This window comes from Mus caroli, chromosome 2 (genome assembly GCF_900094665.2).
Source record: "Mus caroli chromosome 2, CAROLI_EIJ_v1.1, whole genome shotgun sequence".
Classification (NCBI taxonomy): domain Eukaryota; kingdom Metazoa; phylum Chordata; class Mammalia; order Rodentia; family Muridae; genus Mus; species Mus caroli.
Genome location: NC_034571.1, coordinates 86,528,772 through 86,542,405, shown reverse-complemented (window position 1 = coordinate 86,542,405; position 13,634 = coordinate 86,528,772). Strand labels below are relative to the sequence as shown.

Genomic DNA, 13,634 nt, shown 5'->3' with positions numbered 1-13,634 from the left:
AGAGAGGGAGGGAGGGAGGAAGGGAGGGAGGGAGGAAGGAAGGAAGGAAGGAAGGAAGGAAGGAAGGAAGGAAGGAAGGAAGGAAGGAAGAGCAAGCCCAGTATTATGAGCTCCCCCCACCCCAAAAATATCCTCCAAAAGCACCATTGCGTCCCCTGTGCTGGTGTCTACTGCTGCCCTCAAGTGCAGTTTGCATACCCAATAAGACTCATTGCAGAAAATGAAATTCCCTTTGTGAGCAGTTATCAATTGGAGGTAGCTTCTGGGTTAGGAATGAGGGCTGTGTCCACTTCCTCTGACCTGGGACCTTGTCTGACTTTGACCTGTGCAGGCAGCCACAGTCCTGTGAGCTCACAGTGCTTCAGTCCTGCTGTCTAGAAGCCTTGTTTCGGTGCTGTCTTCCATCCCCTCTGGCTCTTACAATCTTTTCATCTCTTCTTCCAAAGAGTTCCCTGAGCAGAGGGGAGAGATTTGATGTAGACGGTCCTATTTAGGACTGAGTATTCTGAAGTGCCTCACTCTCTGCACTTTGTCCAATTGTGGGTCCCTGTATGTGTTCCCATCTACCACTGGAGGAAGTTTCTCTGAGGATGGCTGAGTGAGGCACTGCGTATAGCAGCATGTCATTAGGAGTCATTTTATTGCTGTATTCCTTTAGCAGAACAGTAGTGTTTGGTTTTCCTATAGGTTCGTGGCCACCTGGACAGTGTCAGGGATGTCCCCATCTCATGGAGTAGGTCTTTATCCAGTCACATAATGGCTGGTTACTCCCACAGCGTGTGTGCCACTGTTGTACCAGTGTGTCACGGGCAGGCACCAATGTAGATCAGAGGGCTTGCAACTCTGGTGGTGGTTACCTTTTTCCTCTGGCAGCATGCAGAGTACGTTCCAGTACTGTGAACACTAGGTAGTGGAGGGGAAGGTTCTAGGTAGACACCAGCTCCACCTCTCTGGATTCAGTGAGTTATTTAGCTGTTCAGATTTCATATTTTATTTTTTATTTATTTATTTATTTTTTTTTTTGCGCAGAGAGGGTTTATTCTTGCTCAAAATCTGAGGGATTTCAAGGCCATTGGGGTTGAGGAAGGCTTGGTAGGAGGAACAGCAGGCCAGTCGGTCGGTCATACTGCATCTGCATTTCTGCACTCTCTGGTAACACCTGCTTCAGTTCCAAAATTCAATTCTAACTTTGTCAGCCATCTCTTTTGGCAGACAGTTTCTCCAGGCAATGTGCTTCTGCTCTGCTTTTCTTCTTCTTCCTCCTCCTCCTCCTCTTTGTCCTCTCCCTCTTCCATTTTCTCCTTCTTATCTCAGATTTCATATTTTAAATTGCTGATGATGTGTAAAATCCCTTCAGCTTTCTAGAAGGTAAAACCACAGAATTCGTAGTAGTCTTGAAGAGTTTGGTTCCCATGGCAGAGTTCTATAGCATCATTCCCCCACCCCACCCCACCCCACCCCTGAAGCCATTCTTGGTGCCTAGGGCAGGGCTGCATGTTGTACACTGAGAATCTTTTAAGTCTAGTCCCGCTGCACATCTCAGGAATTTGGAGCCATGGTGATTGGGAGACACTCTAGTTTGTTCTGTGCAGGAGACCTGAGCACCGTCACAGTGCTAAGAGCTAGGCAGACACTCATCTCTGTGTACCATGCCCACCCCTTAGGTGAAGAGGAACAGCACACCCCCACTCTCCTTATTTGGACAACTCCTGTGGCGAGAATTCTTCTACACAGCGGCCACCAACAACCCCAGGTTTGACCGAATGGAGGGGAACCCCATCTGCATCCAGATCCCCTGGGACCGCAACCCCGAAGCCCTGGCCAAGTGGGCCGAGGGCAAGACAGGCTTCCCTTGGATTGACGCCATCATGACCCAACTGAGGCAGGAGGGCTGGATCCACCACCTGGCCCGGCACGCTGTGGCCTGCTTCCTCACCCGCGGGGACCTCTGGGTCAGCTGGGAGAGCGGGGTCCGGGTGAGTGCAAGCTAGCCTGTTCCCTGTGACCAGGCCTAGCCAAGGGCAGCTCCTTATAGTCTGGGACTGGGTGGGATTCTTGGGTCTAGGAGATCCTTTCTGCATCCCTGGGCCCTCAGCAGAAGGGCTCTGACTCCCTGAGGGTGTAATAGTGTTACAGAAGTGGAAAGAGCCAGAGCGTCAGGACTCCAAGGAGGCTGGTTTTTCCCCATCTAGGTATTTGATGAGCTGCTCCTGGATGCCGATTTCAGTGTGAACGCAGGCAGCTGGATGTGGCTGTCCTGCAGTGCTTTCTTCCAACAATTCTTCCACTGCTACTGCCCTGTGGGCTTCGGCCGACGTACAGACCCCAGTGGGGACTACATCCGGTAAGGACACACACTGGACTCTTTGGCTCTGGAGCCTCCCTCCTGGATTGGGGTACCCTAGGCCCTTGAAAGAAGAGTCACAGTGTGCTGATACATTACCTTGGGTGTGTTTCAGGCGATACCTGCCCAAACTGAAAGGCTTCCCCTCTCGATACATCTATGAGCCCTGGAATGCCCCCGAGTCAGTTCAGAAGGCTGCCAAGTGCATCATTGGTGTGGACTACCCACGGCCCATCGTCAATCATGCAGAGACTAGTCGGCTCAACATTGAGCGAATGAAGCAGATCTACCAACAGCTGTCGAGATACCGGGGACTCTGTAAGGATCCCCTACTCACCAGGGGAGGACGTAACCTGAAAGCTTTTTCAGGTGTTGGCTGCCCCCAGGCTGTAAAAGATGCTGCAGGCTGGGCCAGATTGGGCTGCCAAAGCGGCTGTGGGGTATTGGAAAAGGTGGAGGCTGTGTCCTGGTCTTGCCCTCCTTGGCTTCTTTGTTTCTCATGATCTGCAGCCCTCTTAATCTTGTGTGCATTCAATCCCCCAGGTTTGTTGGCATCTGTCCCTTCCTGTGTGGAAGACCTCAGTCACCCTGTGGCAGAGCCTGGTTCAAGCCAAGCTGGGAGCATCAGCAATACAGGTGACCAGTCAGTTACACCTGCCTCTGGCCTCCCTGGCCTGCTGTGGCCTGTGTCACCACCACATTAGTCATTTAGGGCTGAGGCCAAAATGAGCATGTAGCTGATGAAGCTTATATCCCACCTGGGACATACTGTAAGACCATCACATGAGAACATTAAGGATTTTGGAGGGAAGTAGCACTGAGTGGCTTGATGTGGGACTAGGAATAGGGCTTTTTTAGGGCCACGTTAGATAGGAGCAGCCCAAGGGCACCTCTTTAAGCACTGTTTAGCATCATCTTGATAAGAACCAGGAAAGGAAATATTGAGAAAGGCCCCTAAAGCAGGCACAAGCAGAGTCCACTCTAGGAGTAGAAGAATCCAGAGCCAGGGAGGAGGGAAGCAGAGCAGCTTTGGCACAAATCACCCTGCCTTCCTGCACTGATGGAGGTCAGCAGGGCGAAGCAAGGCCCCGCTGAGGTTTTAAAACCCCACTGCCTGCCACATAAACGGAAACAAATGGGAGATGAGGAATAAGGTGCTCAGGAGTCTGGGCAGGAGAAGCCACAGGGAAGAGCAAGGGTACTGGTCGGGTTCGGGATGCTCCACTACATGAAAATGCCCAGAACCCTGGGATTTCCTGGGACTGCAAAGGGAACCCTCACCTTCAGAGCAAGGACGGCAGGACAGCCAACCAGTCTCTAGCCTGGTGCCAGGGATCTGAGCACCAGAAGTTGGCCTTGCTGCCAGCAGGCCAGGCCATGCCCTCCTCATATAGTTCCAAGTGAGGTCACTGCTGCAAAGGAGGCCAGGGCAGGGCTTCTTGTCCCCACAGCAAGAGATTGTTATGGTAAGTAACTATGACCTGTTTCTGTGCCTCTCTACAGGCCCCAGAGCACTATCCAGTGGCCCAGCTTCCCCCAAACGCAAGCTGGAAGCAGCCGAGGAACCTCCTGGTGAAGAACTGAGCAAGCGGGCTAGAGTGACAGAGATGCCTACCCAAGAGCCAGCAAGCAAGGACTCCTGAGAGTGAGTTGTGGTTTAAAAAGCTGTTGCTTGCCAGCTGGAGGGCCAAACAGCAAACCAGATTAAAATGTGATCAGGGTAGGACTTCAGCTCAAATCCCTCCATCCTGGCTTGTTTTGCTACAGTTATGAATCATCATGTAAATAAATACCTGGTAGTCAGGAGATCTGATACACAGCCCCCAAAGGGTCAGGGCCCACAGGTTGAGAACCACTCCTCTAAACCTTTGCAGCCGTGAGGGGCGGCTGTCTTTGTTTATTTGTTTGAGACAGAGCCTCAGTGGGTAGTTGAGGATAGTTTTGGACTTAGAGCAATCCTCCTGCCATAGCCGTATCCTCCTAAGTGCTGGAATTTCAGATACAAGCCATCATGTCTACTTTACCTTCTAAAATTTAAAAAAAAAAAAATTTAAAGGAAGAGGGTTTATTTTTGAAGAGTGAAACTTAGAAGTTGATTTCTGGCGAGGGGTTTAGTTTCGTTCTGTTTGTTTACTTGACCTGTCCTAACTTGAGCAAACCCCGGCTATGACGCTGAGAAGCTGTGGGAGGCTGAGTTCTGTAGGCAGCCAAGTGAGGGTGATACTGAGCTTCAGATGGCAGGAAAGGGCTCAGCCCAGCCCCGGAAGCTGTCTCTGCCTCTGCTTACAGGGTCTCTTCTCACGGGCTCTGGACGTGCACATGCCAGTCCATCCTCATCTTTTCTACAAGGTTCCTGAATCATTAAAAAAAGGAAAGAAACAGAGGGAGAGTCAGTCTTCCTCCTCTCGGTTCCTCCTTCCCTAAGGCAGGAAAGGCTTTTAGGCCAGTCCTGGAGAAGTGTGGATTGCCGTCCTCTCAGGCTGTGGACAGTCTCTCCTGGCAGGCTGTTCTGACCATCTGCATCAGGAGATCGGAGGGTGCTTTTCACCATGGAGGGTTGGTACTTTTTCTGGTCCCGATCACTCGGCCTCCCTGAGGCTTCTGCAGTGTCTCGGGCTCGGTTTATGTCCTCATGGGGTGGCAGGCACTTGGTGCTTTGTCCTCTAGACATTGCCAGTGGGAGGACAAGGTTGTGCTGCCTTGTCCCTGGAAGAGCCTCCACCATAGATGCCGTGCTCTCCAGTGGTGAGCACAGAGCGTGCTGGCTGCTGAACTTGCTTGGTTAATTCCCTGATTTTGAGGCAAGATTAACAAACAGAAAGATTAGATGTATGAGTCAAGGGTGCTCAGTAAGCTGATGGCGCATAGTACAGCATGGGCGCGTTGCCAGCAGATGTAAAGGGACAGTGACATATAACGCATGCCGCACTAATGTGGGGTCCATCCACAGTGACTTAGGAAAGGCAGACTAACAGCCTACAGTTCCTAGAAAACTGCAGACTTGGCTTATGGGGAGAGCTGTTGATGGGCTGAGCGTGGAACAACTTTACACCACAGCAAAAGCAATTCAGAGTTTATATGATCTTGTACAAATTACATAATCTCCAGGATAGTTTCCTTCCTGAAATCAGGTCATTGTCCCCAAGATTAAGTGCAGATGCAGTCAAGAGACGTGGGGGTGCTGCCGTGGGCTCAGCATCTCTTAAGTCCCAGCTCCCAAAGGCTCTGAAACCCAAAACCATGTGAGTGTCAACAGGGAAATCTGTGCAGATCTCCTTAAGTTCAGAAAACCCTGGACACAATGGACACTCAGCCTGTGATTCCAAGCCCCGCTGCTTGGTTAAGACAGATAGGGACATTTCTCTTACCAACAGGGGGCTCAAAGATGAGGCTTGTGGGTTTTGGCTTGGTGGGCCCCAGATGGCTGCTGCAGCTGAGCCTTGGTGCCTCTGTAAGGTGGGCAGGACAGCAGGGCTGTGCTCCCCTACTCACTCAGTGTGCAATGCATGTTCCCAACTGCCATGACAGGCTCTAGGCTTGAAGTGTGCTGGGAACTACACTGCCAGTCCCTGCCCCACCTTCACTCTGGGTGATACTAGTCAGAGGAGACAGTGTAGGCCAAGGTATTTTAGTTTCAAGAGGCCATAAGTGTTATTTAAAAAAAAAATGCAGCCGGGCGGTGGTGACGCATGTCTTTAATCCCAGTCTGTGACCTCAGGGACAGCCTGGTCTACAGAGTTAGTTCCAGGACAGACAGGGCTACACAGAGAAACCCTGTTGCAAACAATAAAAAATAAGTTTTTAAATGCAGCTGCATAGGAGAGAAAGGCTGGGACAGAGAGGGTTTGCTGACTCAGGAGCTGTGCTTGAAGAGCCACTGACCTGGCCAGGTGGTTGTAGCACACGCCTTTTATCCCAGCACTTGGGAGGCAGTGGCAGACGGACAACAATAAGTTTGAGGCCAGCCTGGTCTACAAAGCAAGTTCCAGGACAGCTAAGGCTACACAGAGAAACCCTGTCTCAAAGAACCAAACCAACCAAACAAAAGAGAGTCACTGGCTTAGACTGTTGTCTGGTACAGACCAAGCCTGGGTGGGGTTAGCTAGGAAGTATAGATCATGGTAGACACCAGCAGTGTCACACAGTGTGTAGGCCTCACAGCCTGGGCCCAGCTCTGAAGTATTCCCTGCTGGGGTGATTATGATTGGGGTTCTTGCCTGTTGAGTCTGGTGCTCCCGGAAGACTGTTAGGCCAGGCAGTGAGGGCCCCTGCAGGGACTTCCTAGGAGAGAAGCTGCTTGTGGGGCAGGACGATCAAACCAGCATCTGGAAGCGACCAAGCACTGGATGGGGCCCTACAGAGAGCCAGGCGGGTGAGAGCCACATGAGAGGACCAATACTGACGTCAACCAGGTAGAGGAGTGCCTTTCCTGCACTGTGTCTGGATGATCATGTGTCACCTACTGAGCTCCCAGGGGCTGGTTTTCACAGCTTATGCCCTACATCTTCATGAGGTGGTTAAGCCAGGAAACGCTCTGAAGAGGGAGAGAGGGAGCAGGAGGCCAGGCGATGTGACAGGAGTAGAGTTCTTTCCAAGACAGACAGTGGGGGCACCATGTTCCTGGAAACCCCAAGAGAAAAAGAGTACAGTGTACAGGCTAGGGCATCAGGACCTTGGGACCTGCATCTGTTGCATTAGGCTTGCTAGAGAAACAGACCCTACAGAACGTTCATGTTTACAAAAGAATATATTAGATTGTCTTACTCAGAGGGAGAGTGAGTCCAACAGTGGCCATCTGCACAGTGGAGAGACTAAGAACCCAGGAACTTCACATTCTGCAAGGCTGGTGCTGAAGGATAGAGGGATTCCTGGAGAGCCTCTGTCTTCAACATGCATACGTCAGAGAAGCTGAGCTCTGATGTCAGTGAAGAATGGCAGTAGCAGCAGCAGCAGCGTAGATGCACTTAGCAGCAAGGAGCGCAGACAGTCAGGCAGAAGCAGTTCCACTCTTCTCTTGGAATCCATATCTGGGCTACTGCTAGAAGACACTACCCTGGGGAGGCTCCTATCCTCAGTTAGTCCTCCTAGGGCACGCTCTCACAGACCCACTCAGAGACAAGGCCCTAGGCTCCCAAATCCAATCAAGATGACAGCCAGGATTAACCCTCACATCTGTGAACTACTTTGTAGTGCTAGTCCGCTGCCCTATGCTGGGACACACATAACCGGGATGTCAAGGAGAAAATCAAGACTCTCGTGTGAAAAGTCTAACTGAGGGAAGCACTCAGGCAGGCCTTGCCTGTGCTTCACAGTGACTTTGATCACATGGCTCGTGGGCCACAAAGAGCAGAGCTGTGTGGATGGGAGACCTTCTGCCCATCCTCTATCCATTTTAGTCATGTGACTTGGGCTTGAGGCCGAGGTCTGAGTAATCATTCCCTGAGGTTAGTCTCTTAGCTCTGCTCTTCTGCACTGTGAGCCTGCTGTCTCATGAGCAGTCATTACAACTTAAATCAGTACTCCAGAAAAACACCTCGAGGTTTTATGCTTGCCTCAAACACACGCCAACTGAATGTTCTACATTTAGTTTTTACAATGTTCACTAAGCTAAAAAGGGAAAACAGTGAGCTCCCAGATAGCAGTCTTGTCAGCTGGTGCCCGTAACCCCCAGAGCTGCTGACACAGGGCTCCATTGGCATCCCGTTCTGCACTGGCTCTCTCGCTGGCCCAGTGAGCTTACCGCAGGGTGGCTCGTGTGCTTCATTTCCCTAGCACTGCACAGCAGTCTTTCAAGAGAAGCCCCTGCAGGAATAGAGGACCATGGCCAAGGAGCCCCTTCCCTCACTGTTCATGCTGTTAGTGCTAAGGTTTCCCTGCCTAGACCATGGCTTCCAGAGTCCCCATTGTCCTCTGACACTTGTTCAACTGGTACGTGACAGGTGTGTTGCTGACAACCTGTCCTGTGTGGAGATGGAGGCGGCCCAGCCCTCCCAGAGAGCTGCATTCTGGGCCGTGCTCCTGTCTGCAGAGCATCCAGGTGTAGCTCAGCTTACTCTCAGCTTCTGACTTAGAGCCATAAGAAAGGGGGCTGATGCTTTCCATAGGTGATAAGTGTTGGTGGAGACTGATGGGGACATGTTTAAACTGATCCCAGGAACACATGCACGTGTGTTGGAATAGCACATGAGAAGTTAGAATCCCAGCACTAGGAAACTAAGCAAGGAGGATCAGGAGTCCAAGGGCATCCCTAGTTACATAGCGAAGTCAAGGCCAACCTGGATTATATGAGATCCTGTCTATGAAGAGAAGAGAAGGGGCAAATATTTTTTCAAAATATATAATATGTTGCTATGTACAATTTCATGTGTCAGTTAAAATGAATTTAAATTTTAAAAAGATATGCCCATCTAAGGGAAAGGTATGGCTAGATCCTTTTTCAAGGGAAGATGGCTGAAGTGCTACTTGGTTTGAAGAACAAGGTCTTGGGAACTGCCCCCATGTGTCCACTTCTGCTGTGTGTTCTGTCCAGCTTCTAAACTCTAAAGAGTATCACACTCCTGGCGCAGCTGGCTTTAGCTTTAGCCTGAGGCCTTAATAGGATTGCATGGACTCTGAACAGCTATAGTCCTAGCACCTTGAGGTGGAAACAGGAAGATCAGGAGTCAGGCTCCCTCAACTGTGCAAGAGAACACCTGAAGTAGGATGGAATGTGCTAGAAGGCTAGAATATCTCCAAATCTGTCTGGCATTTGTTTTGTGTCAAAACAGGGTTTCTCTGTGTAGCCCTGGCTGCCCTGGAACTCACTCTGTAGATCAGGCTGTCGCTGAGCTCAGAGATCGATTGCCTCTTTCTCTTGAGTGCTGGGATTAAAGGCATGCGCCACCACCTCCTGTCCCATCCGTGTTCCCGTTTCTAACCCTTCCACTTTATTTTGCTTGAGTTTCTATCTATGCCACAATATTCACTTTCTTCCTTTTTACATCTTGTAAAAGTCTTGGCCGTGCAACGGTGGTGCACACCTTTAATCCCAGCACTTGAGAGGCAGAGGCAGAGGCAGAGGCAGAGGCAGAGGCAGAGGCAGAGGCAGATGGATTTCTGAGTTTGAGGCCAGCCTAGTCTACAGAGTGAGTTCCAGGACAGCCAGGGCTACACAGAGAAACCCTGTCTCAAAAAAACAAAACAAAACAACAACAAAACAAAAAAACAAACAAAGTCTTGGTAGGGAATAATATAAAAATTCCCTACTGGTCAAAAACAAAACAGAGGCTGGGGAGCCGCTCATGCAGTACTGGCTGCTTCTGCAAAGGTCCCAAGGTTTGATTCCCAGCACCCAGTGGCAGCCCAAACCATCTGTGACTCCCTGTGTTGAGAGCACCAGTACTCACATGGTGCACAGACTTGCATGCAGGTAAAACATACACATAATATTCATTCTTTTTAAGCCCACAGGTTTTGAATCCTAAAGGCCCGGGAATTCCTATCTTTCCTCTTTGTGTGGACACTTGTGTCAGTTCAGTTTCTCACTTATGAAAATGGAAGAGTAGCAAATTGTCTGGGCCTGTGAGGGTCTGTGAGGGCCACCATAGCAGAGCACCGTTCTAGTGTCTGGAATCCAAGATGATGGTCTCTGCACTCACAGAGGTTTTTCCCTCTGTTCTGTCCAGGTCAAAGTTCTTTATCCATTTTGTATTTGAGGTCAGCCCAGCCATCTCAGTTTTACCTAAAGAGAGTCACACCTTGAGGTACTGGGAGTCAAGACCTGAGGATCATGCCTGCCCTGCAGCCACTCCATCAGCCTGTTGTCACAGGCTTACCCTTTCTTCTGATGAGGCCACTTCTCTCTCTGCCCCAGACCTAAGATGTTCTAAATCCTTGTGTCCCTATTCCCCTTTCTGCCCCGCCCCCTAGCCCTGTGCCAGGTTCTGTGATTGGCGTGTGGAAGTTTGCCTTCCTGCTGGTTCTAAACGCAGTCATTGCCTTACTCTGCGGACTCACTAGAACCAGGCGGCTTCTCACACAGCTGCTCTCCCTGACCCTCCATCTCGAAGCAATAGCCGTGCTCTTGTCATTTCTGAACAAATGTTCCTCAAGGTGTCAAGTGATGGCGTGTAGCCCTGTCTTCTACTTCCTTATCCCTCAGTAGAAGGTATTTAGGGAGCACTTACCCTGGGTTCAGAGCTGCAATGTTCAGCTACCCTCATGGTTGCCCAGCAACCATCTGGCCCTGGGGACTGTGGCCTAAGCAGCATGTGCATTGGGCTGTCCCACTCTCTGTCTGGGAATCCCCAGGGAAGCAGCCAGAGGAACTGGTGCCTGGGCAACTGAGCAGCCTCCTGAGTGCCCCCTTTGCACATGTTTTTCTCTTTCAGCTGGAGAGCCATCGCTCCGTGAGCAAAGCCCGGGTGCCTGAGCTGCCATGGCCACAGAGTGCAATCTGCAGAGAAGCCAATCACCAACAGACGGAGCGAGCGAGTGTGTGCGTGTGCAGAGGAAGGTGTGGTGTGCCATTTGTGTGTGCATGCATCTGTTTACACTCTCATGATCCTGAATGTTGCCTGCGCTGGAGGAGTCCCTAGATCGTACCTTCTTACCAGGGCTGCTTCTTGACCTCCAGACACAAGACTAGAAGCCACAGCAGTGACTTTCAGCCCAAATCTGTCCCTGGGAGACCCTTCCTTGTCCCAATGAGGTGGTAGTACCCTAGCTCAAATTCTGGCCTCTGCCTCCCTGGACTCTTCTTCCTCCGTCCTCCTTTCAGACAAGGAGCTGGATGGCCACATTTTTCGACTCTCATCTGAAGCATGGAGTTTCAGAGGCAGCCAGAGTCCTGCTGACTTAGTTCCCACGTTCTGACACTAGAACCTGAGCAGGCTGGAGTACCCGTCCTGTCTTAAATAGCCTGGCCAGTCTTGTAAAACCCCATGCTACTAGCTGGCTTCCCTGATGTCTGAGACAACTGACTGGTGTGCTGTGCCCGTGCTGCTTATGTCAGCCTCAGAAAGCAAATCTGTCTGTGTAGAACCTTCTAGTAGTCAAGTGGGGAATAGACTCCCAGTCTTCTGTCCCTTCCCCAGCAGCTAAGGCCCAGTCTCCCGCCTTCTAGAAGCCGTGGACAGGCCAGGGTCTGAGCCGGTGGAAGAAATCCGCGTCCCTTGGCTGAAGGCCCCTGGTTCCTCTGGCCATGCTCCCGACACGACTTGCTCCAGCAAGTCCTGCTGCTGCCCAGCCAGGCAAGCGGGACAGTATGCTCTGCAGGCTTCCGGGGCCCGCCCTGGACTAATCGGCACCCGCATCGCAGTGTCAGTCCAGGACTGAGCTTCAGGGGACGAGTCTGAGACTGAGAGCGGAGCACTGCCTGGGGCAGTTGGTGAAAGGTCAGAGATCACACCAACCTCTTCTCAGAGCAGCAGTGGAAGGCTTGGCCTAGAGAAGTCAAGCCTCGCTTTCCAGGGGAGCCAACTCTCTCGCCCACTGCTGGGTCTTATGGAAAAAGAAGTTATGAAAAGAAGGATCTGGGGGCACCTGAGCAAGTCTTCCTTCTACCCCGTGGCCTGCACTTGAGCCACAGTGTATGTGTGGGGAGAAAGAGAAAGAGTGTATATGTGTGTGAGAGAGAGTGTGTATGTGTGAGAGCATGTGTGTGTGTGTGAGAGAGCATGTGTGTGTGTGTGTGTGCTGTTTGGATTTTTGTTCTCACATGTAACATTAAGCTGGCCTCTGGGCCTTTTCCTCTCTACCTCCCCTGTGACCTTTCCTAGCCTCAGAGTTGTTAATGCCCTTGGCCCTGGCCTTTATCATGTCAGACCAGAAGCCTGGGGTCAGGCTCCCCTCTCCAGCTGTCTAGTACATCTGACAGGCTTCTTTTTGAGATGGCCTCAGGTTTTCTCAGCAGAGAGCTGCCTTTAGTCCAACTGTTTGTGTCCATCATTCTGATTAGAAGCATCCTGCGATCGATCAGGTGAAGAAACAGGGCACCTGTGATGTCCATGTTTAGAGCTCTGGGGTGTGACCTCCCTGCTCCTCAGCCCAGGCCAAGAGAAGGAGCCAAACCGCCTTGCTGGCGGGAAGGGAGAGTGGGCCTGGAGAACCAGTCTCAGGAGCAAAGGCTAATTCTGCGTCCAGGATTTAGTTCGCAACATCTTCAGCTGTGGGGACAATGGCCTTCTCTGCTTTTTTGATGATGGTTCTCTCCAAAAGGTACAAGTTGGCAAGATCATCTGTCCCCCCACCTCCTTGACAAGCTGGCCCATTCCCGGGCTAGCCTTCCAATGCAAGGAGCAGTCTATTCCCACAGCTGAGATAGAGTGGCCTGGAGCCTTGGAGTGACTTCATGCCTCTTTTTGCCTAGCCTGATTGGCCCTGAGGACTGTCACAGAACAGTGCCCCATGCCCTGCTCCTGGGACCTAGCATGGGGAAGAGATGGTTGCAGGCAAGAAGCACTTTACAGAGTTCCCGATCGCTGGGAAGGTTGTGTTTCTCCCACTGTTTGTGAATATTTACCTGTTTTATAAATGTCTGATCCTGTCTGAGTAAAACTGTGTTGTGTAATCTATCTTGTGGGGTCTGGGACCTGGGCTCCTGAGGCTGAACCTAGGTAAAGCTTTAAGCCGGGCCGTGTTGGGCCTGTTGGAGTGAGGAGTCTTATTCTCCCTTGGATAGAGGAGACTGTAAACTAGTGTGGTATGCTAGCAACGAAAGTCAGCCCAAACCACACAGGGTACCAAGATCAGTTCCTGGGTGCCACCTCTCAGTAGCACTGGGTAGCCTGCTGAGATCCAGAGTACTGCGTCCATTCTTTATAATGTGCTAAGAAGGTGTGTGTGCCCTCTAGACACAGCTAAGGAAGCTACTGCCAAGCCTGAGGCCTGGATGCTGGCCCTGTCTTGTACCATCTGGCCAGAATGCCGTGCACATGGGTGTTCCTGGTGCGAGAGGGGCTCATACAAAGCCAAAGGAAATCACAGTCTGCTCTATAAACAGAAGGAGAGCTTTACTCTAGGGCACATCTCATTCCTGGCTCTGCCTCCAAGCTTCTGCTGGCCTACTTTCTACTAAGACTGGCCTCCCTCTCTGGGCTTCTCATGTAGCTTTGGTGTGGCTGGAGAAGCTGAGATACCTTTGTTCTTGAGCAGAGGTTCTATGAGAGGGAACTGTCCTACATACTCACACACTTCTGACCTCCTGGGGATGCTGCCCAGTGGAGACAAGCACACATCAACCATGCTAATCAGGCATGGCTGCTTTCCTGGGAGGGAAGGAGGGAGGGAGGGAGGGAGGGAAGGAAGAAGG

General features: G+C 51.3%; 1 protein-coding gene across 1 annotated transcript in view; it reads left to right on the top strand.

Annotated features, from left to right (window-relative positions):
* Window positions 1-12,880, top strand: part of Cry2 (cryptochrome circadian regulator 2) — a 32,020-nt gene extending 19,140 nt beyond the window's left edge. Inside the window, exons 7-12 of the mRNA XM_021185424.2 lie at window positions 1,665-1,976; window positions 2,193-2,344; window positions 2,460-2,662; window positions 2,888-2,980; window positions 3,848-3,989; window positions 10,714-12,880. Coding sequence (XP_021041083.2) covers window positions 1,665-1,976; window positions 2,193-2,344; window positions 2,460-2,662; window positions 2,888-2,980; window positions 3,848-3,987 — 900 coding nt within the window. The 3' untranslated portion in view covers window positions 3,988-3,989; window positions 10,714-12,880. The remainder of the gene's footprint in view (window positions 1-1,664; window positions 1,977-2,192; window positions 2,345-2,459; window positions 2,663-2,887; window positions 2,981-3,847; window positions 3,990-10,713) is intronic.
* Window positions 12,881-13,634: the final 754 nt, after the last annotated feature.